Here is a 27,246-nt window from a genome sequence, read left to right as displayed (position 1 = left end):
ATTCTCTCTCCCCTCTGCATTACCTTCCCCTCTGTCGTACTCGTGTGTTGTAGCAAGTGGTGACCTTGTCATAGAGACTGTATCGTACCCCATAACAGCGCTGTATGGTGCATTGTGCGGGCGCATGGTCTGCGTGTGGGGACGGATGTTTCTGGACACTACACCGAGTCACGTCATCTGGCAGTGATTTATGTGACTTCGTCTGACCCGGCCCCGCCTCCGTGTGCCCCCAGGCGCTGTTCGCGGCTGAGGGTGCCGAGCACGGCAGGAAGCTGTACACGCCGCAGCAGAATAACCAGGGCGACACTGGCGAGCGGCCGCACACGCTGGAGGAGTACTCCATCGACCACTTCAGGTCAGTCCTCTGACCCGGCCTCCACGCGGAGACCGGTGGGTGGCACAGCACGCGGTCCCGGTCTGTGGTGCGTGAGGTGAGACAGGCGGGAACCTCCAGCTCAGCTGCTTTTCGGATACAAAGGGACGTGCCAAGGTCGCCCGTGTCATGAACGTATGTTACTTGTATGACAGCAGTACCCATTCACTACGGAATAGAGTTCGTGCCAGCCAGAGAGATACATATGGAGCTTCGAGTTCGGTCATTCAATCGGGCCGTCCCACAATAGACCTTTGTAGCCACGACTGCCGTAAGTCGCAGATCGCCTTGTGACTTTAATTTATCAGAATATGAAGGCCGCAAGAAAAATATTCATAACACGGACTAGAAATGAAAAGTTTTTTCCTTGCCACCGACCTACACAAGCTCTTGGCATTCTATAAGATTGGCGCGTCTTGCGTTAGCCAGGGAACACTGACAGCAATTTGGGCTGCACGGTGCTCAACAGGCATTGATAGAAGGTTTCGGCGAGCAGCAGGCCCTGCTGGGATTAGTTAGCAAATAGCTGCTGGCCTTGTACGGAGTCACAAAGGCATTAGCCGGACCGACTTGCTAGGAATGTCAATAGTTTGTGCAGAGTTGGCCGTTGGGTTGCCCGAGTACTTTTTTTAGGGCAGATTAGAGCAACCTGGAGGGTAGTTACACGATCTGCTATGTCTAAGTAGAAACCACAGAGGAGCGTTTCTGCAAACTGAAAGCCATTAGGAAACGCTTCACGACGACGCTGTACCATGCTCCATTCCAAAATGGTCATTCCATGGACTTTGATGTATTGACCGTATTCCTGACTTCAAGCTAATCTTCATTTGTCAGGACGCCGACGAAGCGGACCATGTCTCGCAGTCTGAAGATGGCGACGCGCAGCAACCGGGACGACCTGTGGCGTCACTCGCGCGACCCGCTGAAGCTGCCGCTGCTGAAGAAGCTGCAGAACAAGGAGGAGCTGTCCCAGGAGGCCTGCGCCGCCTTCACCGCCGTCCTCAAGTACATGGGGGACCTGCCTAGCAAGCGGACCCGCAGCGGCAACGAACTGACGGACGCCATCTTCGAGGGACCGCTCAAACACGTCAGTTTACCGAGGGTGGCGTAAGGTCGAGGGACAGCTTCAGAAGGAATAGGCTGGGAAGGTTAGGACCATTGAAACCAAGATGCTTTACTAAACCCTATCCCCAGATCATAAGTAAAAGGCGTAGAAATATTCGTTCATTTATCAGTACAGGTCCCCGTATCATTAGGCGCTTTATAGCACATTTTCAGCAGACCGCCCCTCTGCCATGTCAGCTGCTAACACTGTCTTTTCACCTCCCCAGGAGATCCTGCGCGACGAGATCTACTGCCAGATCATGAAGCAGCTCACCGACAACCGGAGCCGGCTGAGTGAGGAGCGAGGCCTGGAGCTGATGTGGCTGGCCACAGGACTGTTCGCCTGCAGCCAAACGCTGCTCAAGGTAGGACGTAAACAGAGCTTACAGGGCACCGGGTGCCGGCAACACCGCAGCTCAGACAGATAGAAAGTGTGTATGGTAGCGTGAAATGGGGTTTATGCGGTTATCTTTCCAGTTCAGGGAATGTAAACAGCTTTATTTGCTCGGCGAGGTGCTCAGCTGGTATTAAACTGTAAGATTATCGAAGAAGGTTTATCATACGCCGGTTTGTCGAGATATGTTGACCGTACCGCGGGGCCCAATAAACAGCAGAACTCTGTGTAATAGCGTGATGTGGGGTTTATGGGGTTGCGAGTGGTAAAGCGAACTGGGTTATTTTCTCGACGAGGTGTTGGAGCTGGTTTATAGCTGTATGCCCAGTGCACATGCTTCGGATGATGCTGTCTATATGCCTACTCATTTAAGATATACTAAAAATCGTTCTCACCGCGCGAAACATGCATCGTTGCAGGCACTCTCGATCAGTATCTGACCCACTTGTGACTTTCAGGAGCTAACACTATTCCTGAGGACGCGACGTCATCCGATCTCCATCGACTCGCTGCACCGGCTCCAGAAGACGCTGAAGACCGGCCAGCGCAAGTATCCGCCGCACCAGGTGGAGGTGGAGGCCATCCAGCACAAGACTACCCAGATCTTCCACAAGGTCTACTTCCCAGACGACACAGATGAGGTGAGCCTTCGCGGGATAGCTGAGGAATTCGGGATCCAAGCAATATAACATCCGAAACTGTTTGTCTTACTCTGTGCCCCAAACGTCAGTTATCACCTCCTATGAAGTAAGAAATTTTAGTCAGTATTTGATGACCACGACGTGGCAGAATTTGATGACCATGACGTGGCTTCTCCTCACCCAGGCATTCGAGGTGGACTCGTCGACTCGTGCGAAGGACTTCTGTCACAACATCGCGCAGCGGTTGAACCTGAAGTCGAGCGAAGGCTTCAGCCTGTTCGTCAAGATCGCCGACAAGGTGATCTCAGTGCCCGAGGGAGATTTCTTCTTCGACTTCGTCCGACACCTCACGGACTGGATCAAGAAGGCCAAACCATCACGAGACGGTTAGTTATCGTCGACGCTCTCCCGCAGACTGTTCATAGTTTTTCACGATTTGTTCAAAGATGCCGTCTTAGCAAGCAGCTGCCGATGGGTTTATTCACTATAGCTATATGCATTTAACCTATGTTTTACTCTCTAAACGATATCAGCTGTTTGCCATCCCACGTAAGCAGATGAGAATTATGGGGTAGCTTCGTCCTCATATTTCGGTACCATGACGCATCTCCATGTCTATGCTCTCAGGCACGATACCTCAGTTCACCTACCAAGTCTTCTTCATGAAGAAGCTGTGGACCAATACAGTTCCGGGCAAGGATAAGAACGCCGACATCATCTTCCACTTCCACCAGGAGCTGCCGAAGCTGCTCAGAGGTACGGAGGCAATCACGCCCGTACGCCAACAGTACTATATTCACTTGATCATCATGTTTCATGAGAACGTTTAAATAATCTTGTGTTATTGACATCACATGATGAAAGTTTTTCCCATTTCCTTCAAACGTTTTTTTCGTAGTTCACTGCTTACGATTCTACTCGTCTATTTTGCGCTGTTCTTCTTGCAACTCGGCCAGCCACGAATTAGTTTTCAACGGGAAGTACTGCTATAATTATGCACCCTTCATCACCCCGATGCTGTATCTCTCCCTGGCTAAAGCAGTGTATCCAGCACTGCAGCACCATCACCGTTATGTGTTTGTGTCCCTCAGGCTACCACAAGTGCAGCCGAGAGGAGGCGGCGCGGCTGGCCGCCCTCATCTACCGGGTGCGTCACGGAGAGAGCAAGCAGGAGCTGCAGTCGGTGCCGCAGCTGCTGCGCGAGCTGGTGCCCGCCGACCTGGTCAAGGCGCAGAGCAGCAGCGAGTGGAAACGCAGCATCGTGGCCGCCTACAACCAGGATGCAGGTAAAGGTGACAGGTGGCGAAATTGTAACGTATTGTGTAGGATTGTCTGGGAAGGGTAGTGATCAATGAATGCCGAGCTACTTCAGTTGAACACGTTCATCGGGATGTCAAGGATAAAAAGAAAGTCCGTCTGTCTGTCGTCTAGTCCGACTTGTCTGATTACCACCTCACCGAACGATGCTTTCATCTGTCACCTGACATTACAACATTTAAATAAATTTAGGAATGTACTCGACGCGTTTCCTTGAAGTCCATTTCACCAACTTCTCACTCCGTCTCTCTTTCACCGGCAGGCATGGGTCCCGAGGACGCAAAGGTGAACTTCCTCAAGATCATCTACCGATGGCCCACGTTCGGCTCGGCCTTCTTCGACGTGAAGCAGACGACCGACCCCAACTACCCGGAGCACCTGCTGATTGCCATCAACAAGCAGGGCGTCAGCCTCATCCACCCGCAGACCAAGGTGAGTCGTCGGCGCCACCTGGCGAGTGGGAGATATACGATAGAGACGTCCAGTCGAACGCCACACAGCGGCTGAAGTCGCAACTGCAGGCGGTTGGTCGCACTGGGCTAGGCGGCAGCAATGTCGTCCTTCACTTGTTCGGTGACGATGCCGGGGTTCCGAGTAACTAGGCATTGAACATGGAACAACGTACGATCATAGGAGCGTTAGTACAAGTGGCATGGGGACGAAAGTGTTGGACGTCGAGCTGATGCTGTTCTGTCATTTCAGGACGTGCTCATCACGCAGCCCTTCACCCGCATCTCCAACTGGTCCTCGGGCAACACCTACTTCCACATGACCATAGGTAAGAAGCGATATCAGGAAGTCTCAGTTAGTTCTTAGACGATCGATCCCCCAGATAGCCTGATAAAGGATATGTAATGAAAAACTTACAGTAATGAAACTTAATACGATCTTTATTTAACTTAGCGAGTATTTTCGTCTAGCCTTCTAAGCGCTCCAACGGCTTTCAGTATGGCAGGTATTCAAATTTATCTCGCGTGGCAAACACAGTCATCCCACTGTCGTTTGAACCGCTCCAGCATGTACTAATATACTGCATACTATAGCAGCATTGTTTGCTCACTTCGTCACGTCCATGAACTCAGTTCTTCATTATCCTCAGTTTAATGACGTTCAACTCGGCCTGCAGGTAACCTGGTGCGGGGCTCCAAGTTGCTGTGCGAGACCTCGCTCGGCTACAAGATGGACGACCTGCTGACCTCCTACATCTCGCTGATGCTGAACAACATGAACCGGCATAAGACGCTCAGTCGAGTCAAGTGAGGGCCGCCGGTCACACAGGGGTGTCCGGCAAGAGGTCGTCCCACGTTGTTGATCATGATGTCGTTAGTGTTTTACATCGATGATTGGAACGTGCGAGCGGTCTGGTGGGTCCTCGTCCGACCCGCAGTGTTTCTGACCACGTCACGCGCTGGGGAACCCCCGGATGACCAGGGACGAGGGATTGTGACCCCGGAGACACGACTGCGAGTGAGTGCAGAGGTGTGAATGGAGAACGATAGTGCGAGCGATGCGGGACTGCTGTGCCGCCACCACTAGCAAACTGGTGAAATCAGTGTGATCTTGTCTGACCCGTAATTCCAGTGTTTGCATTCCATCGCTTTGTAGAGGAATGTATCGCAAGGAAATCCGCGCCCATGAAGAAATCCGCGCCAGTGCCTTTATATCAGGCCCATATGCACGCCCGCTTTGGATGAATCCGGGAAATGATCAATATTTATTGAGAACGGGAGTCCGTGCCCTGCCTTTGTATATCGTATTTTACCTTGCTGTGGTAGTGGGAACAAGTAGGTAAAATATTCTTACCAAGATCGTGCAGATATTTATGTACTATTTGAGATTGTCCGTTGTGAGACAGTGAAACGCGAAGGCAGCTTTGATGTGAACCATTCCGCCCATGCCGAGAACCAGTCAGTCATGAGGCTGGCCGTGGCGACAATTTGTGAAGGTCATGACGCCTTCGAAGCTAATGTTTTGCCGCCAGCTGTCGCGAGCTGGTCGTGGGAAGAGGCTGAATGATGTTGAGCTGGCAGGTTTCATGGACCGGTAATTAAAGAGCAGATAATCAGTGCCCAGTTGATGAGAAAATAAAGAACTTGTCAACAACAACGTGTGTTCACACCCATCGGAGGCCTAGCAGCTTCGAAAAGATGGACTGTAGCTGCTTGAACCATTTATCTCAAGGTTTCAAAGGATGGATAATGTTTCTATAGAGCCTTGGATAATGTTATCTGTCATTAAGTAGCACGATAAACTTCTGTAGTAAAGTAAATCGCTAGCAGAATCTATTCAGTGTGTCAGGTCTCTTTCCCAATAAAAAAGCAGGATGTGTTTGATTACGGAGCGAGCGAAGCGAGCGGAGTCTTTCCTTAGATAAACGGAAATTTCTGAGTATGAGCGGCCGGCCGTGCGGATGCTTTTGCGAGGCTTATATCTCAGCAACCACTTGACCGATTTGCACGCGGTAATTTTTGTAGGGTAGCTTCATTCCTTCTACCAAGTATTGGACTATTCCCGGTGCATGTGGGTGACCCCTTATGCACGTGCCACGTACAAGACGAAGAGGTGTCAGTTTTGTAATTGTTGCAATATGTCGGTAACTACTTGGCCGATTGCGCTGAAAGTTGGCATGTAGGTAGGCAAGGCACCCACTAGGCACTGCATATCCATGTGCCAGAGTTGGGGTGCTGCTGCACGTGCGCACGTGCAGGGGTCGTTTCCAGATCTCGAGAACGGCTGGACCGATGGCGCTCAAATTTGGTACACGGTTAGGGACCGGTTAGAAGGGTGCCGTGCACAAGTCAGTTGGGACCCATCTCGCACGTGCGCACGTGCAGGGTGCCGCTTCCAGATCTCGAGAACGGCTGGGCCGATTGTGCTAAAATTTGGCACATCGCTAGAGACCGGTTAATAAGGTGCCGTACCTACACAAGTCAGTTGGAGGTACCCCCTCGAAATTTCGCACGTGCAAGGCCCACCCTCTCGCTCGCTCCGTTAGTCGCCCCAAAAGGCGTTATACTACTGGTTACAACTGTACCACACCGAATGAACCACACAGTCGAGCTGGAAACAATTAGACAACCCACATCACAAGCAGCTGCAGCTGAACTCTTAACGCCGCTATGATCTGAATCACTTCACCCTGTTAATGTCCCATCTGAGGCCAGCTGGACGAACAAATCGAGCGCCCTGGCCACCCAGCTCTCCTGATGGCGCCTCTGAATGCCATGGTACTGCGCCACAGCCAGCGACCTTGCAACATATTCCGTCTGAGGGTCGGCTCTGCCCTCCAGACGTCCTATGGCTGCTCCTGTAGAGAGCGGCGCTCCGCCGGCGACCCACCTCCGACTACTGTCTGTCTTTGGAGCGGACCAACAGCCGACAACGAGCTTCAATTGACGGTCCACGGCGGGCGGGATTATTCTCAATCGGCGCTGACGGCGGGGACAGAGGCAGAGAGCAGAGAGAGGGAGGGACGGGAGGACGGCGGTGCGGACCGCTCAGTAGTGTCCCGTGGTCCGGACGTGAGGTGTCGAGCGCTGTGCAACGGATTCCGAACACCCACATCGCCGACGACTAGCCACTGGTGTTTGGTATCTTAGGGTGGCAAAATCTTTATCTGAGAGTGGAACAATCACTGACAGGCTTGTAGTGATTTCAGCTAACATTGCCACAACGTCTAGAAAAGGGCTCATACTCGTGAATAACATGCAGCCATAAAGCTCATTCGCTTCTAAATTGATCTGCATATAGGTATGCCTTGTTCTTATAGCATCGGACCTCTTACAATTGCTTTGATTTTCCGATGACGGAGTCGTCCTTGCTGAGGACAGGATGTGAGAAAATTTGAAAGTCACTGGCAGACGAGTGATCCAACGACAAATGTCCATGGTGAAGCGCAAGTCAGCTTGGTGACCAAGTCCAAGGAAGGGGAGGAAACCGAGGAGGAAGTGAAATAAACAACGCCATCTTATCATACAGGGGCGTCAGTGGTCAATACCCAGAAGCGCTGAGAAAGACGACAGCTTGTTGTGTGATTGTGGTGTAGCCTCGGTCCTAACCTATTGCCAGATATGGAATTCGGCCAAACGATGTCGGCGTTCTGCAAAGATCTTCACAACTCCCGGGTGGCACTGATCAAGGTGATATTCTTCTTTCTTACTGGAGGTGAGTACATTTACCTACATTCGACGATAGCCCTGACTAGCTATACAGGTTGTAAGGCCCGGCACAAGTTTTAACCTTTAGCTCTTGTTCATGCGGCCAGTAGCTGGACGCTTACCGATATACACGTATGGCGGCATATCATAAGAATTCGTACACATCACGCGCATGAGGACAGAAGACCTAGTTTCAAAAGAAAAACAAAACATCCGTCCCAAGTCCAGTGCCCGATGTTCAGGGCAGCCTCTAGGTTTCAAAACCGATCTTCCACAGCCACCTCGTGTCTGTACCCGTTCCTGCCGCTGTACATGAAGTCGCGGGGCCTGCGGCTGGGCGAGGCGGCCATCATCCTGGGTCTGACACCCATCTTCTCCGTGGCCGGCACCTGCCTGGCCAGCAAGGTGGCCGTCAGGGCCAGCAATGTCAAGGTCAGTAGAAGCGACGATCAATAATCGTCGACTCGTGTTACTTGAACCTCATCCAGGGCTGTTCAATGTTCAGCGTTCCATGTCCGCGGTACGTTTCACTAGGTCTGTTTGCCCAGGTGCTGTTGAACGTACCGCTTCTCTTCCTCCAACGTTCAGAGTATGCTAAGTACTGAGTAGTCTGTAGTCTGCTGAGCATTGAGAAGCCTGTTTGCCCGTCTGTTCAGGTGCTGCTGACGGCGCTGACGGTGCTGTGCGGCGTGTTCCCGCTGCTGCTGCTCGCCGTGCCCATGGGCCGGTCGGAGACGCCGCTGCCTAACTTCACCGTGCCCATGTCGGTGTTCTGCGGCCTCACGTCGCACCCGGAGCTCTTCCTTCTGCCGCTGCCGCCCGTGCCTGGACACTCGTGCCATCTCCCCGAGGATGTCGCCGTCGTACCCAACATAAAGGTATAGGCGATCTGAGGATTTGTCGGGGAGGTGGGCTGGAAAGGTGCCGAGCGGCAACTTCTCATAGCCTACTTAACCCGCGCCGTGCTGGGGGGGGGGCGTTTTTACGCCCCCCCCCCTCAGGTTTTTCGCAAATATTTCAAAAACGGCGGCGCGCAGCGCCGCCGTTTTTGGTACACGTGTTCCTACATCATTTCCGCACATGTTGTGAAAATTTCAGACCTAGGCCGTTCAAGGTCAGGTCACCAGGTCACGTCAAGTGACCTTACCTCAGAAAAAGTTCAAAGGCTCGCTATAGCTACACCGACTGAACGATCACTTTGAAACTTTCAGCGATTGATATGAGTAACAGTATGTATAAAATGTATATCTCGGATTTTTGATATCTGTGACCTAAGGTCAGGTCAATTTTGCGACCTCTCCATTATAAGTCAATGGGAGAAAATTGAAATGCGCCTCTTTTGGACGAATATCGTTCAAAACGCTCTCAAACATCGGTTCATAGGTAAACATGACACACTGAATAGGAAAAATGCACCTGTGACCCCTCTGTGTGCCCCTGAGGTCATCTCAGGTCATGAACGGTCGCCAGCAGTTTTTTGGCTATAACTTTTGATAGAGACGTGCTAGAGCGGTGAAAACACGTCAGATGTGTTCAGCTCGACGATACGGATCGACTGATATGCAACATGACCCTTTTCGGTCTGGTCATGACCTTGACCTGAGGTCAAATTTTCAAAATGACCTTTCAAGGTCAACGAATAGTTCATTCGACGCGTCTCGACGAGAGAAACACGATGCTGGCAAAAGTAATGTCATGCCGCTTATGAGTCAAAAGTTATTGACGAAAAAACGTTTTTCGTAAAAACGGCTATTTTTGGAGTTTTTGCCCTCTGGAGGCTAAACCGTTGACCTGAGGTCAAATCTGAGGACATTACTCAGAAAGGTCTGTAAAAGGGCTATCGAATGCGCTTTTCCGCGGCGCTGTAGCTCTATCGGTTCCCGAGATAGCCGTTGGCAGTTTCCAAAATGTTGAAATAGTCAACATTTTACCTTTGGTGACCTCTGGTGACCTGACCTTTGACCTGACCCAAAAAATGATCGAAGTGTTTTCGTCCTTATTTTTGACGCTCTTTCGATTGCCGCTTACCGCGTGTCGCTACGTGGCCCAGGAGCCGAGTTAGACGGGGGGGGGGCGTGAAAACGCCCCCCCCCCCCCAGCACTCGGCGGAAAGTTCAGGCCACCAGCACGGCGCGGGTTAATGGCTGGAAACTAGCATTCAATGTTAGTTCGCAAATGTAAAGACAAAGTAACTTACCTTTCCTTCTGCGGGCATGTCTCATCACATCAACTAATGCAAGAATCTCGTTTCAGCAGAGTACAACTTTCTGTTGCGTAATTTGCAGCATCCGACTGAGATTATGCTCCGCGCTAGTTGTTCAACGTGCGTCTCGTTCCATCCACAGGTGGGGGTGTGCGGCCACATGTGCGCCGGATCCATCCCGGCCTCGGACGACGCACCTCGGGACCTCCACGACTTGTACCTCGCCGAGCGCGCACTCCAGCTCGACAACCGCTTCTTCCTGCCGGACAAGGGCTTCGAGTGCCCCTCGCGGCCGTGCACGGTTGATCAGCTGCTCGGCGGCGCATCCGACTACGAGAACGTGTCGATCCACGTGGCGACGCACCCACACCTGACGCGCTACACCATCATCACGATCCAACACCAGCTCGATTCGCCGATGGAACGCATCTGGGAGCGCTGCCGCAACCCGCTCTCTTTCCACTCGTCGTTCGCCTGGAGCCGCATACACCACGGCTTCAACTGCGAACACCACTGCCAGGCCGCCGTCGAGTCGCACGACCTCTGCATCAACAAGTAAGCCATGTGCCGCTGGGCAAACGTATGGGACGATGCACCGCAGAATTAGTACTTGCGTCATAGCCAGAAATTTGTAGTGCGTTCGTCCGTCCGTCCGTCCGTCCCTCCTTCCGTCCGTCCGTTCATTCATTAGTTCGTTCGTTCGTTCGTTCGTTCGTTCGTTCGTTCCTTCGTTCGTTCGTTCGTTCGTTCGTTCGTTCGTTCGTTCGTTCGTTCGTTCGTTCGTTCGTTCGTTCGTTCGTTCGTTAGTCCGCCAGCAGGTCTGTCTGTTACCGTCTCTCTGTCTTCATCTCCGTGTCTGCCAATCTACCCGTCTCTGCCTTCCTCTGCTTTGCCGCAGGGTGATGATACACGACCTGGACGTGTCGCGCTCCTTCTGGATGCTGCTCGTCATCAAGAGCGTGAACACGCTGCTGGCCTCGCTGACACTGGCGCTGCTGGAGGCGTCTGTCAGCGGCTTTCTCCGCGAGCAGGGAGGCGGCGGTGCCGACCTCGGACGCCAGAAGACGGCCGGCCTCCTCGGCAAGGTGGTGCTACCCATCGCCGTCGGATTTCTGGTGGATGTCTTCAGCGAAGTGCGGCACATCAACTTCACGTGAGTAGTGCCGCCCATGATGTCCGGGTACAATAAAATTGGAGAGTAAGAGAGCCATGCCCAGATGTGTGAAGCCGTCATACGTTCATTTCCAAGTTCGTCCTGCATCCTCAAGCTTCCCCTCGGTTGACAAAGCCACAGTCCTGACTCTACCTAATTTTGGCTCCAAACAATATTTTCGCTATGTGTCCCATCCTGCATGTCGTGACACATAAGCTACAAATATAATCTCTCCACTTTCTCCAGGTGCCTGCTGCTGTCGTTCCTGGCACTGAAGCTGGTTGTGGCGGCCTGCATCTGGTGCTCGGCGCTCTCAGCCGTCTCCGAGCCGCAGATTCCGCTGAAGAACGTACTGAGCATGCTGAAGAATATCGAGCTAGACGTGCTCCTCTTCATGGCGTTCGCCGCCGGTGAGCGAGGCGCAGAGAGATGACGGTACTTGGACTGACAAGTTGACAAGAAAGATGACGACACGAATAACTATTTCCCCTTTCAGCAGTGCCAGCCCCCTGTGACAACATTTTTGCCCTGACTGAGCGGGAGGGCCAAATCGACGACATTGACGACTGCATTGATTGTCCCTCCCCTCAATAAGTATGCTAGACAAGTTTGTTCAAATTGGTGTACAAAAGCTTTAAGTATGCCCGCTTGTTGTTGTCATTTGTTTTGTTTTGGCATGCTTTCGACCATCATGTTTGACCTGACCGATATCACCACCCGACTCCGACCACGGCATCCTTCGAAAGAAGCCCTCCATGCTGACCTCTCATCCTGCTGCCGTCAGGCGTGTTCTCCGGCTACCTGGACCACTTTGTGCTTTGGCACCTGGAGGACATCGGAGCCAGGATGTGGTTGCTCTCGTTCTCAATCGCGGTGGCCGCCTTCGTCTCTCTGCCGGTCACAGTCGTGGCCGAGCCGGTGGTCCGGAAGCTGGGCTCCGGTCGTCTGGTGACCGTCGGCCTGGCCGCAGTCGGAGTCAAACTCTTCGGTGAGGAACGCTCAACCGTTCAGAGTTGCCAGGGAAGCTCAGTGTGAATCAGTACCTAGAATAGGCGCAGCTGAGTATCCAGGCTGTGCAAAATCTTGACTCCTACGGCGACTGTAGGATGTCGATATCACGGTGTTTATTGTCTGGTGGTCCCCAGCTGTCTGTAAGCAGTAGGCGCCTTACTTTGTTCGTCTGCCTGCCAGAATGCAACCTGCTTGCTACTCCGAAGCTGTACCGGTAGAAAGTAAATATCTAAATCTGCCCCGTGATCCACCAGCCTGCTGGTAGTTAGTCCCCGAGCTGTGAATGCAGATACCTAACTCTGTTCCGTGATCCACCAGCGTACAGTAGGTCTACAAAATAAGTGTAGGCGGCGCCGCTGCGGCGCGCGGTGGAACGGGGGTGCGGGCTCCCAGTCGTGCGCCGCTCCGCTCAAGCCGGCTCGCTCTTCTCTCTGCCCCGGTTGCCTCCCCGCTCTGCCTGCCTGGAGAGCCGGAACGGCCGGGACTACCTCCCCTCGGTTTGCGAGTAGCATCGCCCATGGTCCTAGAGGTGGACATTTTCGTATGGCTTTTACTCTGTTTGTGCTTGATTTTTATGTACTTTGCGTTTTTCCGTTGTATCATTTGTACTATGTTGATTGTCGTAAACGACCAATTTGAAATGTATCGCGTGATTATTTGCTAGTTTGAATATTCGATGGCTCATTGTTCGTTGGCGTATTGTTAGAAGGCAATTTCTGCAATACTTCTCAGTACTCGTGTGTTAACCCTGTTTACATAGCATTTAGACATTTCCCTAGCTGGCCTAGAGATATCACAAAACTGGCCAGTGACCTTTTGCAACTACACAAGTGACTGTATTCAATGCTACGAGGAGCACTTTTTCGGAATTCAGGCATGATACATCAATAAATTGCAATAAATAGGTTATTTTCGGCTCGAAAAAAGGGTACTATTTCATGCGTACAAGGACTACTTGCAAGCACCATATCTGCTGCCATATCTCCCTGCACCCCTTCGTAAACACTTTGCCATATTAGCTAAATCAAGCTATATAAATCACAATATATGCAGATATTCCTTACAAAAACAAAATATAAAGCGATATATAATATAAACAAAAGTAAGATATAAAAGGCTGTGAAGAAAAACATCTTAGAAAACAAGTATTTGGCCCACCACTAATATCGAGTACTGCTGTCTCTCGGCAGACAGCTCTGCACTCTGATTGGTGGAAATCAAGGCTAACTAGTGCTGGGTAAGGAAGTTATGACCAAGTACAGCATGCTTAGGAACGATGATGACGTAGTTGGGGGGTGGTGGATTTAGCGTGAAGACCCACCAACAGAATATTTCCTGTCTTATTACTATTGGCAAAAATAGCGAAGTTGGGTTTATCAACAACAGCATTAAGGGTTCTTTTCTGAAAATATAAAAGGATTCATCAGACTTTTCTAAAAACATCAAAATATGACTTCTAAGTGGATCACCTGAACCGCCACAAAATAGCTTGAACGCCGTGGCTCCCTAATGACGTCATTTTCTGATTAGCAAATCAGCGCCGAGCAAGGCTTACTCTGATTGGTCAGATAAATATCGGGAGTTTTATGTTGAGGGGACCGGAGTGCGCCTTTGGTTAGGAATTTTTCACGGCGGTGGTAAAATCCTCTGGCATATGCTCTGGCTTGTCTAGCAGTGCCATCTATAATAGAAGTCTTCAACTAGCAGTTTGGCACTTATGATCGCGTAGATGACGCTACCAATCGGTTTAGGTATTTGTTTGACTTGATGAATGAGCGCAACGTGATTAAATAGGTAATTACTGACTCTCGAATCTGCTTAGAAAGTCATTTAGAGCGTATGTGATACTTGCTACCAAATATCTTACGTACTCAGTTTCTGCTTGGTGTTTCCATGCCTTTTGAATCGATCAAGAAAATGTCACTGCTCAGAGGTTGAAGGTAAGCGGGAAAAGGGGTGTTACATATTTGATCTTTCTATAAATGAATGCAGAATATGAATAAATGCAATCCACTAAATATAAGCTGCAAGGAGTGCATCGAACTCAACAATCAGCTTTATTTTCATCGCTTTCATGGAAACAACTTCGTCTTATGCTTAAATGTTGGGTAAAAACTTTGCAATATTCCACTCATATGATGCCCAAATGTACGACGTACAATTCATTTGAAGCCCATGCGTCGTTTATTATCAAAACTACATAACATGAAGAGCATCATTAACTTGGCAGGCTTTTTCTATTTGGTGGCCAGAACTCCATTACCACATTTCTAGATTTTGTATTTGCTGCGCAGCATTTGTCGACATGGCGGAGGCCGAACACCTGAAAGTAGATCGAGCTGGCATGTGAATCTGGCAACTCCTATGTAAACGGGGCTGTTGTGTGACGTGCCACCCGGCTCTATGCCCGGCCATGATTCTGGATCATTCGCGCTGATGGCGGCAGAGGCGGTCGTGTCGTGTCTGTGTTTGCGCGAGCGATGATATGGCGTCGGAGATGTGAGGCTGGCTTGGAAGGATGCCTCTGGATGTATGGACGTTAGCCGCGAAGCGACCCAGAAGGCACATTTGTCGGTAGGTCACGAAATGTCACGAATGTTAGGAAAGGTCACGAAATGTCACGAATGTTAAGAAAGGTCACGAAATGTCACGATTAATTTGATGTCAGTACGCAGGGATGCTGTGTTATCTGTGGTAGGGCCCCTTACGGCCTGTTTTGGTTTGTCATTTATTGGTACGTTTAAGCCCTCTTTGTTTGCCCACCCCTTTCGTTTATTTATTGTACGTTTGGTAACGCTTATTTATACGTCCTTTGATTTGTGTATTGTGTTTCGTTCCCAGCAACGACTGTTACTCTCGAGATCGTGTGGGCTATCCACTCAGCTCACTCGGTCCAATAAACGGTCCGTTAAGACATACTGGATTTCGACACGCTGGGTCTGGAGATGCGGCTACAGTTGCGACAAGTGTCGACAACGGCGACGAGCTGCCCACGGCAGAGTAGCGACTTCTGCAGCTACGCGTGAAGGCAGCTCGACCACCCACCGGGAGGACCTCGCAGCACGCTCACACCGGCTGGTGGCTCTGCTGGCCTCGTGAGGCGGCTGGTTTGCTGCTGCTGGCTGGTGCTGGTGAGGACTGAGTCGCCCCTGCTCATCAGTGAGTGCTCTACTTCTGCTGATATTTGGGGTAAGCGGGCTGTATGGTACTTGCAGTGGCGCAGTGACATTCTGATAAACGGTTCACAAAAACAGTGACTCTGGAGGCAAACTGGTGATCAAATGTGAACTATCTTGCAAAGTGTGTGCCTTCATGGTAAATGAGTCGAAGAGAACAGTATCTGAGAAGTGACAGACACTTAGTGCATCAGTGTGTGATCATTTATTGTGCTGTGAGTTATGCTGAGTATGGTTTCCATTGTGTTTGTGTTCGCTGATCTACTAAGGGGTTAAGGACAACCTGTTGATTGATAGAGATTCCAGGATAGCATTGTTGCTGGTTAGTTCCAGTTTCCAGAAGAGCTTTCTAATTTGATTTGTGGTAGTTGGTTGTGCCCAGGCTCGGTCACGAGATGGATACGCTCGGCAAACTAAGGGTTCATCAGCTGAAGGCTGAGCTGTCGAGAAGAGGTGAAGATAGTAGAGGACCTAAGGCGGTGCTGGTGAATCGTCTGGAAGACATCCTGATAGGGGAAGGCGTTGATTTGGCAACATTTGTCACAGAGTTTGGTAGATCCGAACGCACTGATCGTGTAGGCGGTGTAGGATTTGATGGTCAGGCTGGTGAAGGAGCTCCGCCGCTAGATGTTCCGGAAGAGCTAGACAGAGCGGGTGTCCGTAGTCGTGAAGTCGCTCCAGGCCAGGAGGCTGGTAGGTCGCTCTCTGTTGACCACTTTGATGCGTCTGGTACCAGGCCTGGCGTTGGAAGCCCTGCTGAATCGGTGAAGTCATCCCGTTCTTCGTCAACAAGGGCATCAAGCAAGGCCACAGTTGCTTCAGAACGGGCCTTCGAGGCAGCAAGAAGAGCGGGACTGCATGCTAAGGCAGCAGCGTTGAGGAAAAAGCATGAGCTCGAAGACATGCAAGAGCAGTTGAGAAGAAGGAAAGAGGAACTGGAAATTCAAGCTGAACTGGATGAAAGCCTGGCAAGGGAAGGTGTATTGGCTCAGTTTGATAAGGAAGAAACCTTCAAGAGAATTGAGACATTAACGCCACACGAACAAGAAAGCAGAACACAAGAACAAGAAGAAAGAAGAACACAAGAACAAGAAGAAAGAACAACACAAGAACAAGAAGAAAGAAGGACACAAGAAGAAGAAGAAGAAAGAGCACATGATCAAAGAAGAACGGGTGTTCAAGAAAGAGCACAAGAACCAAGAAGAACACGTGTACAAGAAGAAAGAGCACAAGATCCAAGAACACGTGTACAAGAAGAAAGAGCACAAGATCCAAGAACACGTGTACAAGAAGAAAGAGCACAAGATCCAAGAACACGTGTACAAGAAGAAAGAGCACAAGAACCAAGAAGGACACGAGTGCAAGAAGAAAGAGCATACGAACAAGGAAGAAAAGCACAAAATCAAGAAAGTGAACGAAGGAGAGCAAGCAGGGATGAGCCTGGAGCTCAGCAGCACGGGGACTCCACACAGGCTCTCCTAGCCCATCTGGAAAGAAGTCAGCTGCCCAAGGCTGAGATACCGATATTCACTGGAGACGTTACGAAGTACAGATCTTTTATACGTGCATTCGACAGTCGGATCTCCTCCAAAACTGATGACGACGAAGAAAAGCTGTACTTTCTCGAGCAATATACAAGTGGTAAGCCACAGGACATAATCAGGGGCTGCCTGCACATGACGACTGGATCGGGCTACCTGGAAGCCAGGAGACTCCTTGATCGGAGGTACGGAGACGAGGACTCAATCACGAGCGCGTTTGTGGATATGCTTGTGGAGTGGCCACAAGTAAAACCAGGAGATCTGGAAGGAATGGATCGTTTGTCACTGACGCTGAGGTCTTGCAACAACGTAATGAGTGGAATATCACCCGGAGCAAGGGAGACAGACCACCCAAAGACCATGCGGAAAATCATCGAGAAGCTGCCCTACAACCTGCAGGACCAGTGGCGCCGCCTAGCGGACCATATCCATGAACAGGAGCACAGACGAGCGCGCTTTGAGGATATCGTCGACTTTGTCGAGAGAGAAGTAAGGATCCAGACGAGCCCGATGTTTGGTCGTCAGTACAGTGTCAGCAGGACAAGAGAACAGGAAGGTCAGCGGAGAAAGGTTCAAACTGTATCGGCAACAGTCATCGAGCCAGGAGCTCAGCAGCGGCGGGGATCGCTCAAGTGTTTGTTCTGTTCAAAGGCACATTACCTCGACCAATGTGAAGAGTTCAGAGGAAGGGCACCTCATGAGAAGAGTGCCTTCATCAGAGAGCAGGGACTTTGCTTTGGATGCCTCTGCAAGGGTCACCTGGTGAGGGAATGTGCGAAAAGGAGAACCTGCTCAATCTGCAGACTCCGTCATCCAACAGCACTGCACAACGACAGACCACCGCCAGAGCACGGTGTTCGAATCGTCTCTGACGTCCATGCAGGTAGTGAAGTGCCGCAGAACCCGAGTCAAGTCGTAACAAATGGCAGAGTGAAGCTGAGGAGCTCTTCCAAGACGCGTGCTGACTCGTCATCTACTATGATGTCTATCGTACCCGTGAAGATGTGGACTGATGGTGGCCAGAAAGTAGAGACATACGCGTTTCTTGACGGAGGCAGTTCAGCGACGTTCTGCTCGGAGTCTTTGCTGAAGCAGATCGGAGCTGTTGGCGAAAACGTTAAGCTCTCAATGACTACCGCGTCAGTTGACAATCAGCAAGTGGACAGTCGTGTGATAAAGGGAGTCAAGATATCGGATCTGGGTGGAAGTACGTGCATTGCGATGCCTCCGATGTACACTCTCAGTACAATTCCAGTGAAACTAGAAGACATGGCGTCAAGCGAGGATCTAAACCAGTGGGTTCACTTGCAGGGCATTGATTTGGCGCGGATCGATGCTGAAATTGGTCTGCTGATAGGAAGCAACTGTCCTCAGGCGCTCCAGCCGCTAGAGGTAAGACGAAGTGAAGATGGTGGGCCGTTCGCGCTTCGGACTGAGTTAGGATGGGTGGTGCAGGGCCCAAGACGCGTTTGTCAGAACGAGAACGACAGAGTAAGAGTGAATCGTATCAGGGTTGTCAATGAGAGCTCCGATCTCCATCGCAGTTTCATGGCTTTGTACAACCAGGATTTCGAAGACCATGGTAGTGCTGTGGACGTCGGTCTGTCTAGAGAGGACCAGCAGTGGCTCAAGAAGGTGGAGACTGGAGTGCGCTTCATCAACGGGCACTACGAGTTACCAGTCCCCCTCAGAGACGAGCAGGTGTTTCCTAACAACAGACAGCAAGCAGAGCAGCGCGCCCAAGGTCTAAAGAAGCGGATGATGCGTGATGAGAAGTATCTGAGGGACTACAGCAGGTTCGTCAGTGAGCTGATTGAGAAGGACTACGCGGAAAAGGTGTCCAGAGAGAGTTTGGACGCCTGCTGGGGTAGAACGTGGTATATTCCACACCACGGTGTCTACCACCCAGCGAAACCGGACAAAATCAGAGTAGTTTATGACTGCTCAGCGAGCTACCGAGGTGTGCCTCTCAACGATCGACTGCTTCAGGGGCCCAACTTGACCAGCTCACTTATCGGAGTGCTGCTGCGGTTCCGTCAGGAACCCTTCGCCATCATGGGAGATGTTGAAAAGATGTTCTACCAAGTTCGAGTTGCTAACAGAGACAGAAGTCTGTTACGATTCCTCTGGTGGCCCGACGGGGACTTATCTCGACAGTTGGAAGACTACCAAATGAACGCTCACCTGTTTGGTGCGACGTCGTCGCCATCCTGCGCGAACTTCGCGCTGCGAAGGACGGCTCAGGACTACGGAGGGCTTTATCGACCGGAGGTAGCAAGGTGCATACAGAGGAACTTCTACGTTGACGACTTTCTCAAGTCTGCGTCAACTGAGGACGAAGCAGCAGGGCTCGCGCTGGAAGTTCGTGAGTGCTGTGCCAGAGGAGGTTTCAGGTTAACGGGTTTTGTCAGCAACAGCTCAAGGGTGATGTCATGTCTCCCTGAAACAGATCGTGCTCCGAGTCACAAAATGGACCTCACTAAAGGTGTGCTGTCTCCGCAGAGAGCTCTAGGAGTACAGTGGGATGTCGATCATGACACACTCAGCTTCAGAGTGGAGGTACAGCGTGGTCCAGCCTCGAGGAGAGGAATCTTGTCCACTGTGAGTGCCATGTATGACCCCTTGGGATTTGGAGCTCCATTTTTGTTGCCAGCAAAAGTGTTGCTTCAGGACCTGTGCAGATTACAGCTGGGTTGGGATGATCCAATTCCCTACTCTCATCTCCAACGGTGGAATCAGTGGTGTGAAGAGCTTGCAGACCTTCGAGATTTTTCCGTTCCGAGAAGCGTCGCCCCACTGCATGGTGAGGCTCGGAGTCGCCAGCTGCACATGTTCGCAGATGCGAGTGAAGTCGGGTATGGAGCAGTTGGGTACGTTCGAGTAGAGGACGCTGCGGGAAGGATTACGACATCCCTACTGATAAGCAAGTGCCGTGTAGCCCCATTGAAGACCTGCTCCATCCCTCGCCTGGAGTTGACGGCTGCCGCTCTGGCAGTACAATTGAGCACTCAAATACTCTCCGAGACAGATCTGCATTTCGATGAGGTGTGTTTTTGGACCGATAGCGTCTCAACGCTCCGCTACATACAGAACGTCACATCTCGCTTCCAGACGTTCGTGGCCAACAAGTTAGCCGTCATCCATGATGGCTCAAGTCCTAACCAGTGGCGATACGTCCCTTCAGAGCTGAATCCGGCAGACAGCTTATCCCGTGGTCAGTCAGGACCAGCGTTTCTTGCATCTCGCTGGGTTCTTGGCCCAGCGTTCCTCGAGAGCGCCGCCTGTGAATGGCCGGATCAGTCACAAGTCCAACAGCTTCAGGGCAGTACAGAGGAGCTTGAGATCAAGAAAAGCGTAGTCAGCGCCACCACAGCTACAGAAGGTAATGACTACACTGCACAGCTGCTGAACAGCACAAGTGACTGGTTCAAGCTGAAGAAACGTGTCGCATGGGTGCTTCGGTGGAAGCAGCTGCTGCAGAAGAGAGTAGCCGGCAGGAAGGAGTCCGGTACACGTGATGAAGATCTTCTTTCACCTAGGCTGTCCGTACAAGAACTTGAGATGGCAGAAGCTGCGATTCTGAGACATGTTCAAGAACAGGCGTTTCCTGAAGAAATGTCCGGTTCAGTGAGGAAGTCGAGCCGTTTGTTCCGTCTGAATCCTTGTGTGGTTGACGGAACTCTACGAGTCGGAGGACGGCTCGTAAACGCTCAGATTCCAGACGCTGCAAAACATCAGCTGATTCTTCCCAAGAATGGTCACGTCACTGACCTCATTATACGGGACATGCACGAGAGAAAGGGACATTCTGGAAGGGAACATGTCCTGGCTGAGTTGCGCAGAAGGTTCTGGATTGTGTCTGGAAGCTCCGCAGTACGCAGAGTTCTGTCAAGATGCGTTAGATGTCGAAAGATTCAGGGTTCGGTGGTGACACAGCAGATGTCGAACCTACCGGAAGACAGAACGGCGCCAGATGGTGGAGTTTTCAGTCGAGTTGGGACCGATTATTTTGGTCCGTTCTATGTCAAGGTGGGACGAAAGCAGATGAAGAGATATTGTGTGCTTTTCACGTGTCTCGCAACTCGGGCTATTCACATCGAGGTGTGCGAAACCCTAGATACAAGCTCTTTCATTAATGCTCTTCGCAGATTCCAGGCTCGGAGAGGTCAAGTGAAGTTTATCAGGTCTGACAATGGGACGAATTTCACAGGCGCTGAGAGAGAGCTGAGAGAAGAAGTCCGTAAGCTGCGAGAGAAAAGCGTTCATGACTGCTTACTGAAGGAGGGGATCACGTGGAAGTTCACCCCTCCAGGTGCCTCATCGCAAGGAGGTATATGGGAGAGACAAGTTCGGAGCATCAGGAAAGTCCTGAATGCGCTCCTCAGGGAGCAGACGATGACTGACGAGTCGCTCCGCACGCTTCTATGCGAAGTGGAGGCTGTGCTCAACAGTAGACCTCTAACGACGGTATCAAGTGACCCAGCTGATCTGCAGCCTCTCACCCCCAACGACCTGCTACTACTGCGTGGTGGTCCGGTGCCAGACGGCATCTTCAGCGAGGGAGACAGCTGCTTTGGTCGAAGGTGGAAGCAGGTGCAATATCTCGCCGACCTGTTTTGGAAGCGTTGGGTGAAGGAATACCTGCCACTTCTTCAGCAGCGCCAGAAGTGGGTCAGAACACGGAAGAACCTCTCTGTTGGTGACGTTGTTTTGGTCGTTGACGTTAACAGCCCGCGATGTCGATGGCCTCTTGGACGCGTATTGGAGGTGTTTCCGGACAGCGAGGGTCTTGTGCGTTCCGCTATGGTGAAAACGGCAAGCAGCGTCTTGAAGAGGCCGATCTCGAAGTTAGTGTTTCTCATGTAGAATAAGTAATGTGACGCACATGGTGCGCACATGGGGGCGGGTGTAGGCGGCGCCGCTGCGGCGCGCGGTGGAACGGGGGTGCGGGCTCCCAGTCGTGCGCCGCTCCGCTCAAGCCGGCTCGCTCTTCTCTCTGCCCCGGTTGCCTCCCCGCTCTGCCTGCCTGGAGAGCCGGAACGGCCGGGACTACCTCCCCTCGGTTTGCGAGTAGCATCGCCCATGGTCCTAGAGGTGGACATTTTCGTATGGCTTTTACTCTGTTTGTACTTGATTTTTCTGTACTTTGCGTTTTTCCGTTGTATCATTTGTACTATGTTGATTGTCGTAAACGACCAATTTGAAATGTATCGCGTGATTATTTGCTAGTTTGAATATTCGATGGCTCATTGTTCGTTGGCGTATTGTTAGAAGGCAATTTCTGCAATACTTCTCAGTACTCGTGTGTTGTGTGACGTGCCACCCGGCTCTATGCCCGGCCATGATTCTGGATCATTCGCGCTGATGGCGGCAGAGGCGGTCGTGTCGTGTCTGTGTTTGCGCGAGCGATGATATGGCGTCGGAGATGTGAGGCTGGCTTGGAAGGATGCCTCTGGATGTATGGACGTTAGCCGCGAAGCGACCCAGAAGGCACATTTGTCGGTAGGTCACGAAATGTCACGAATGTTAGGAAAGGTCACGAAATGTCACGAATGTTAAGAAAGGTCACGAAATGTCACGATTAATTTGATGTCAGTACGCAGGGATGCTGTGTTATCTGTGGTAGGGCCCCTTACGGCCTGTTTTGGTTTGTCATTTATTGGTACGTTTAAGCCCTCTTTGTTTGCCCACCCCTTTCGTTTATTTATTGTACGTTTGGTAACGCTTATTTATACGTCCTTTGATTTGTGTATTGTGTTTCGTTCCCAGCAACGACTGTTACTCTCGAGATCGTGTGGGCTATCCACTCAGCTCACTCGGTCCAATAAACGGTCCGTTAAGACATACTGGATTTCGACACGCTGGGTCTGGAGATGCGGCTACAATAAGTCTCCGCCGTATGCGGGTCACCAGTGGGCAGTTAACGCCTGAGCGCTACTCGGGCGCCACCTGCCCGGATACGGAGAGGAATTATTTTTGTAGACCTACTGTACGGTCTGCTGGTGGTCCCCGAGCTGTGAATACAGACACCTAACTCTGTCCCCTGACCCACCAGCGTACGGCCTGCTGGTGGTCCCCGAGCTGTGACTATAGACACCTAACTCTGTCCCGTGTCCCACCAGCGTACGGCCTGCTGGTGGTCCCCGAGCTGTGCCTGGCGGTGGAGCTGCTGGAGCCGCTGGTCGGGCCGCTGTTCATCTGCGCCGTGCTCCGGTACGGGCGCAACATCACCAGCAAGACCAGCGGCGACACGACCAGCGTGCTGGTGGCCACGGCGCACTACGGACTCGGTAAGAGGGCAGCGGGGTGGACTCGGTGAGAGGCAGCGGGGTGGACTCGGTGAGAGGCCGCCGAGGCAGCGGGGTGGACTCGGTGAGAGGGCAGCGGGGTGGACTCGGTGAGAGGCAGCGGGGTGGACTCGGTGAGAGGCAGCGGGGGCAGCGGGGTGGACTCGGTGAGAGGGCCAGCAGGGGCAGCGGGGTGGACTCGGTGAGAGGCAGCGGGGGCAGCGGGGTGGACTCGGTGAGAGGCCGCCGGGGCAGCGGGGTGGACTCGGTGAGAGGGCAGCGGGGACTCGGTGAGAGGCCGCTGGGGCAACGGGGGTAAGCGAAGAAGTGCAGCGAAATGGTCGGGAGGGAGATTAAGATTCTGATTGACAGCGAGGAAAGGCGTTTCTTGGGTATATATGGACAAGCCTAGCCTTGACAGGGGCAGATAGGCCAACGCTCAGAGGTCGATAAAATGCTTGGAGTTGCTCCAACGAACATCTTAGTCCCATCACTGTCTCCAACTTAGCCCTCGCCTGGCGGGAGGGGGGGGGGGGTGCAGCCTCCCTAAGTTTTTTTTCGCGAATAGCGTAAAAGGTGGTGTCGCGTAGCGCCGCAAAATTTGGCACAACGTCTGGGAATGAGCCTCTTGCGATATATCCTGAAAATTTCAGGTGCCAGTCATTTCAGGACCTGGACTATGACTATGAAAAGTACGACCAGTATTGGTACTCACACCTTTCCTTTGAATTAGACGGATAAACAGGCGCCATGCCTATAAATTTGCCCAAGCAAATGATATGCTAGACGAACAATGCATCACTTGCATGCACAACTGTCTAATCACTGCCAATTGCCGCGTCGGCACACCGGCATCTTCTCACCTTCTCCCCACACGGCCTTGACTCCCCAACTCACACCATCACACTACTGCACACGGTGACCGGTCACACGGTGGAGCTGAATGCCTACGTTTTCATGCCAAAGTCTGAAACAACTAACGATTATCATCAGCGTAGAAATGTTGAAATTTAGCATTTTAAAGCTTTTAACTTAAAACTTTATAAGTGTGTTTTAACGCACTTGTCCTTATTGATTGAGAAAAGAGCGCACTTTTGATCGTATTACCTTATACGAAGTAACGCAATCGAAGTGTGATTCCGGTCCACTGTGCGTTTTCAGGCGCGCTCGATAAAACACCCAGGCCTGGAGAAAGTTGGAAGGGTGATTTTCTGATCCTCCTTACCACAAAATGACCCTAAGCGAAAAAATGCCCGCGGGGCGCTGCCAACGCGTGCCAGCGGCCCTGCTAGTAAGGGCGAAAATCAATGCATGTGTATGCGGAGCACACCCTTAGCGCTACGATGGCTCCTTGGAGACACCTGGAGAAACCTCTGCCGGCAGAAGGGTCAGGTCCCTCGCAGACGGCGCGGCACGGCGGGAGCTTAGCGGGTGGCCTAGCCGGAAAGAGGATAAAAATAGCCGACTGGCCCGACCCAGCGAGGGGTGACCGAAGGGTGACCAGGAGTGAATGAGGGAACATACACGCGGTACCGAGCAGCCGATAACAGCACCGGACGATTAGAAAGTCATAAGTCAATGCTGTATTTTAGGCGTAAGGAAGCATCCATGTAGACGGGCGGACTGTCTCCAGCTCTTCCAAGTATTGCTAATATCTTGCTCCAACGAGCGTTGGCACGTTGGAAGTTTTATCGACCACTGCCAACGCTGTGGACGACAGGTCAGAACGGCACGCAGGACGACACAGACGGGTGTTTCGATGGTTCATTACATCATCGCCCTTTATTTTCAGGACGCGGGATTAGCGCTCCGTTGATCGGAGGTCTCCTGTTCCTTCTGGAAGTCGACTTTCCTGAAGCAGCGAAAATCCTCGGCGGTACCGCGCTCGCCTGTGGTGTCATCTACTACATGTTCTGGCACTGCTGCTTCAACTACGTCCGCCAGGTGGTACCACAGTCGTCGGAGCGCAGCCAGCGCAGTCGCTGGGGCAGCGTGCGCTACCTCAGCTTCAGGAAGAACAGGCTGCGCAGGGCGGCGGCGGCGGTGGCGACGGCCGGGCAGTCGGGCACGCAGGAGACGACCCGACCCGACCTGGTCACCATAGAGGAGGTCAAAGCCAACGGCACCGGCCGACCTGGCCCCTAGTGGGACGGAGGAGACAACTTCCAATGAGGTACTCCGAGACCAAACTGCCGAGCTTCCATAGATGTAGGAGTCGCCAACGAGCCCAAGATGTAAAAGGAAGTGCTGATCCCGAGAGGGCGGTCAGAATGCGAATGTGACAAATGATTTGGGAACAAACGCTGTAAACTCCTGGGGCTTGAGAGTTTGCGGAGAAGACGCACTGATGGAAACGGAAAACTATATCCCCGTCAACGTTCGTAATCCGTGCGGAATTGTATTTGAGAACGATTGTGCAGGATAATGAGCTTCAGGCGAGATGCAATCGCTCGCCCAACAGTGATACCTAACTACAGCTAAGTTAAGATCACCTTTTTGCAATTTGCCGACATGTTTACCTTGCTAAAATAATATACGCCTATGTAGATACTTGTCTGCTCGTGATGCTAAAGCGTGAAGCTATGACTCAACATTATGCAATAATATTAGGTGTGTGGTTGAAATGTTAATACGATGAATACATGTATCACAAACAACTGTGTTTAAATAGGCGATAGGTCAAGTCAACTGGTCAAGGTCAAGTTAAATGACAAAATAAGAAATTTAAGCACTGTTGGCTTGGAGGTGAATAGTATTTAGTGGATGTCAGTCAGTGTCAATATCAATCATTTCCATGCAGATTTTCGCTAGATAGCCCGACGGGAGGCTTTCGCCCCCTGACGAATATCTGCCATAACCTCCGAACGCTCAGAGATAAGAGCACGAAACTTTCAGTACCTTTTCCCCATCAATCGGACAATTAAAGTAAAAATTCGGACCTAGCCTCCTTGATGTCGCAGGATACTGGATAAATATTTCTAGACCCTTGCACGGCAGAGTTCGATGTCACAGACGGTAAACTGCAAACAGCGGCCAAATATAGTTTAAGAGATAAAAACGAATTTAAAAAAAATGGTTGTGCAGCACAAAAACTGGAAAAAAAAACTCAAGAATATAATTGGTGATCTCAGGTCATAGGTCACGTCAAAGACAATGATCTGGAATTTTAGTTTTTTTATCAGATATACACAGATATACACATGTACTCAAGATAAACGGTTCTATGTAGAGCTAAGATGGTGATAGCAATGCATTTACACTGTCAAGACGTGTCGAACGATACACATTTTGTTTGGAAAAGGTTAATTTCTATGTTGTCCTCATGTGACCTCGAATGACCTATGGATGGCCTCAACACATGATTGGTCTACGATGCATCGTAGAGACTGATCACAAATCTGGCGTCCATTTTGCTCTTAACATTCATTTATCAAGATAGCAAAAATGGCTGAGTTATAATGGCTTACTTGAATACATAAAATTGGCTCAAGTAATGATACTTGTGCGTGACTTTGATCTTGAGCCAGCATTGCATCGTTAAATGAACCACAAATAGGGGTCTGATGAGCCTGACTTTTTCCGAACATTTCGGAAATCGGTATAAAACATATACGGAAAAGTGCAGGCATAAAAATACGGAAAAGTGCAGAGCTTGGAGTTAATTTTAAGCATGACCTTGACATTAAACTTTAAGCGTATCATCAGCTTTCTCAGAATGTCTTCTTTTGTTTCCAACCAGTTTTGCCCGATTTTATGTAGCCTGCCATCATCAGGACCACATAACCTGAGGTCACTACACATGTGCTAGCTTTTGCCTTTGACCTTGACCTCCGATTTTGAAAGTTGACCTAAGGCCGAACATTTTAGATGCTTTGGAGTCGTCTCGTGA

General features: G+C 51.2%; 2 protein-coding genes across 8 annotated transcripts in view; both read left to right on the top strand.

Annotated features, from left to right (window-relative positions):
* Positions 1 to 5,932, top strand: part of LOC122377941 (myosin-VIIa-like) — a 74,590-nt gene extending 68,658 nt beyond the window's left edge. For all 4 annotated transcript variants that reach the window (XM_043358575.1, XM_043358574.1, XM_043358573.1 and 1 more), the window contains 10 exons: positions 234 to 355; positions 1,208 to 1,460; positions 1,705 to 1,842; positions 2,330 to 2,512; positions 2,697 to 2,898; positions 3,140 to 3,268; positions 3,604 to 3,798; positions 4,092 to 4,261; positions 4,532 to 4,607; positions 4,956 to 5,932. In XM_043358575.1, the coding sequence (XP_043214510.1) occupies positions 234 to 355; positions 1,208 to 1,460; positions 1,705 to 1,842; positions 2,330 to 2,512; positions 2,697 to 2,898; positions 3,140 to 3,268; positions 3,604 to 3,798; positions 4,092 to 4,261; positions 4,532 to 4,607; positions 4,956 to 5,089 (1,602 nt within the window). In that variant the 3' untranslated portion in view covers positions 5,090 to 5,932. The remainder of the gene's footprint in view (positions 1 to 233; positions 356 to 1,207; positions 1,461 to 1,704; positions 1,843 to 2,329; positions 2,513 to 2,696; positions 2,899 to 3,139; positions 3,269 to 3,603; positions 3,799 to 4,091; positions 4,262 to 4,531; positions 4,608 to 4,955) is intronic.
* A 1,353-nt stretch (positions 5,933 to 7,285) lies between these two features.
* On the top strand, positions 7,286 to 26,014 carry LOC122377940. 4 transcript variants are annotated; one of them, XM_043358570.1, is made up of 9 exons: positions 7,286 to 7,993; positions 8,264 to 8,418; positions 8,643 to 8,864; positions 10,332 to 10,744; positions 11,088 to 11,342; positions 11,589 to 11,752; positions 12,127 to 12,330; positions 23,193 to 23,360; positions 25,150 to 26,014. In XM_043358570.1, the coding sequence occupies exons 1-9, from the start codon at positions 7,900 to 7,902 to the stop codon at positions 25,500 to 25,502; spliced, it is 2,028 nt and encodes a 675-aa protein (XP_043214505.1). In that variant the 5' UTR covers positions 7,286 to 7,899; the 3' UTR covers positions 25,503 to 26,014. The 4 variants fall into 4 exon arrangements, 2 of the variants coding, with proteins under 2 accessions (XP_043214505.1, XP_043214506.1); XM_043358571.1 differs by lacking the exon at positions 8,264 to 8,418 and having other exon boundaries at positions 7,325 to 7,993; XR_006255940.1 differs by lacking the exons at positions 7,286 to 7,993; positions 8,264 to 8,418; positions 8,643 to 8,864; ... (3 more) ...; positions 12,127 to 12,330; positions 25,150 to 26,014 and adding an exon at positions 19,249 to 22,572 and having other exon boundaries at positions 23,193 to 23,328.
* Positions 26,015 to 27,246: the final 1,232 nt, after the last annotated feature.

The sequence above is a fragment of the Amphibalanus amphitrite genome, unplaced genomic scaffold (genome assembly GCF_019059575.1).
Source record: "Amphibalanus amphitrite isolate SeventyFive unplaced genomic scaffold, NRLGWU_Aamphi_draft 000053F_arrow, whole genome shotgun sequence".
NCBI classification, from domain to species: Eukaryota; Metazoa; Arthropoda; class Thecostraca; order Balanomorpha; family Balanidae; genus Amphibalanus; species Amphibalanus amphitrite.
Note: the sequence above shows the minus strand (reverse complement) of the source record. Positions and strands in the feature narration are given on the sequence as shown.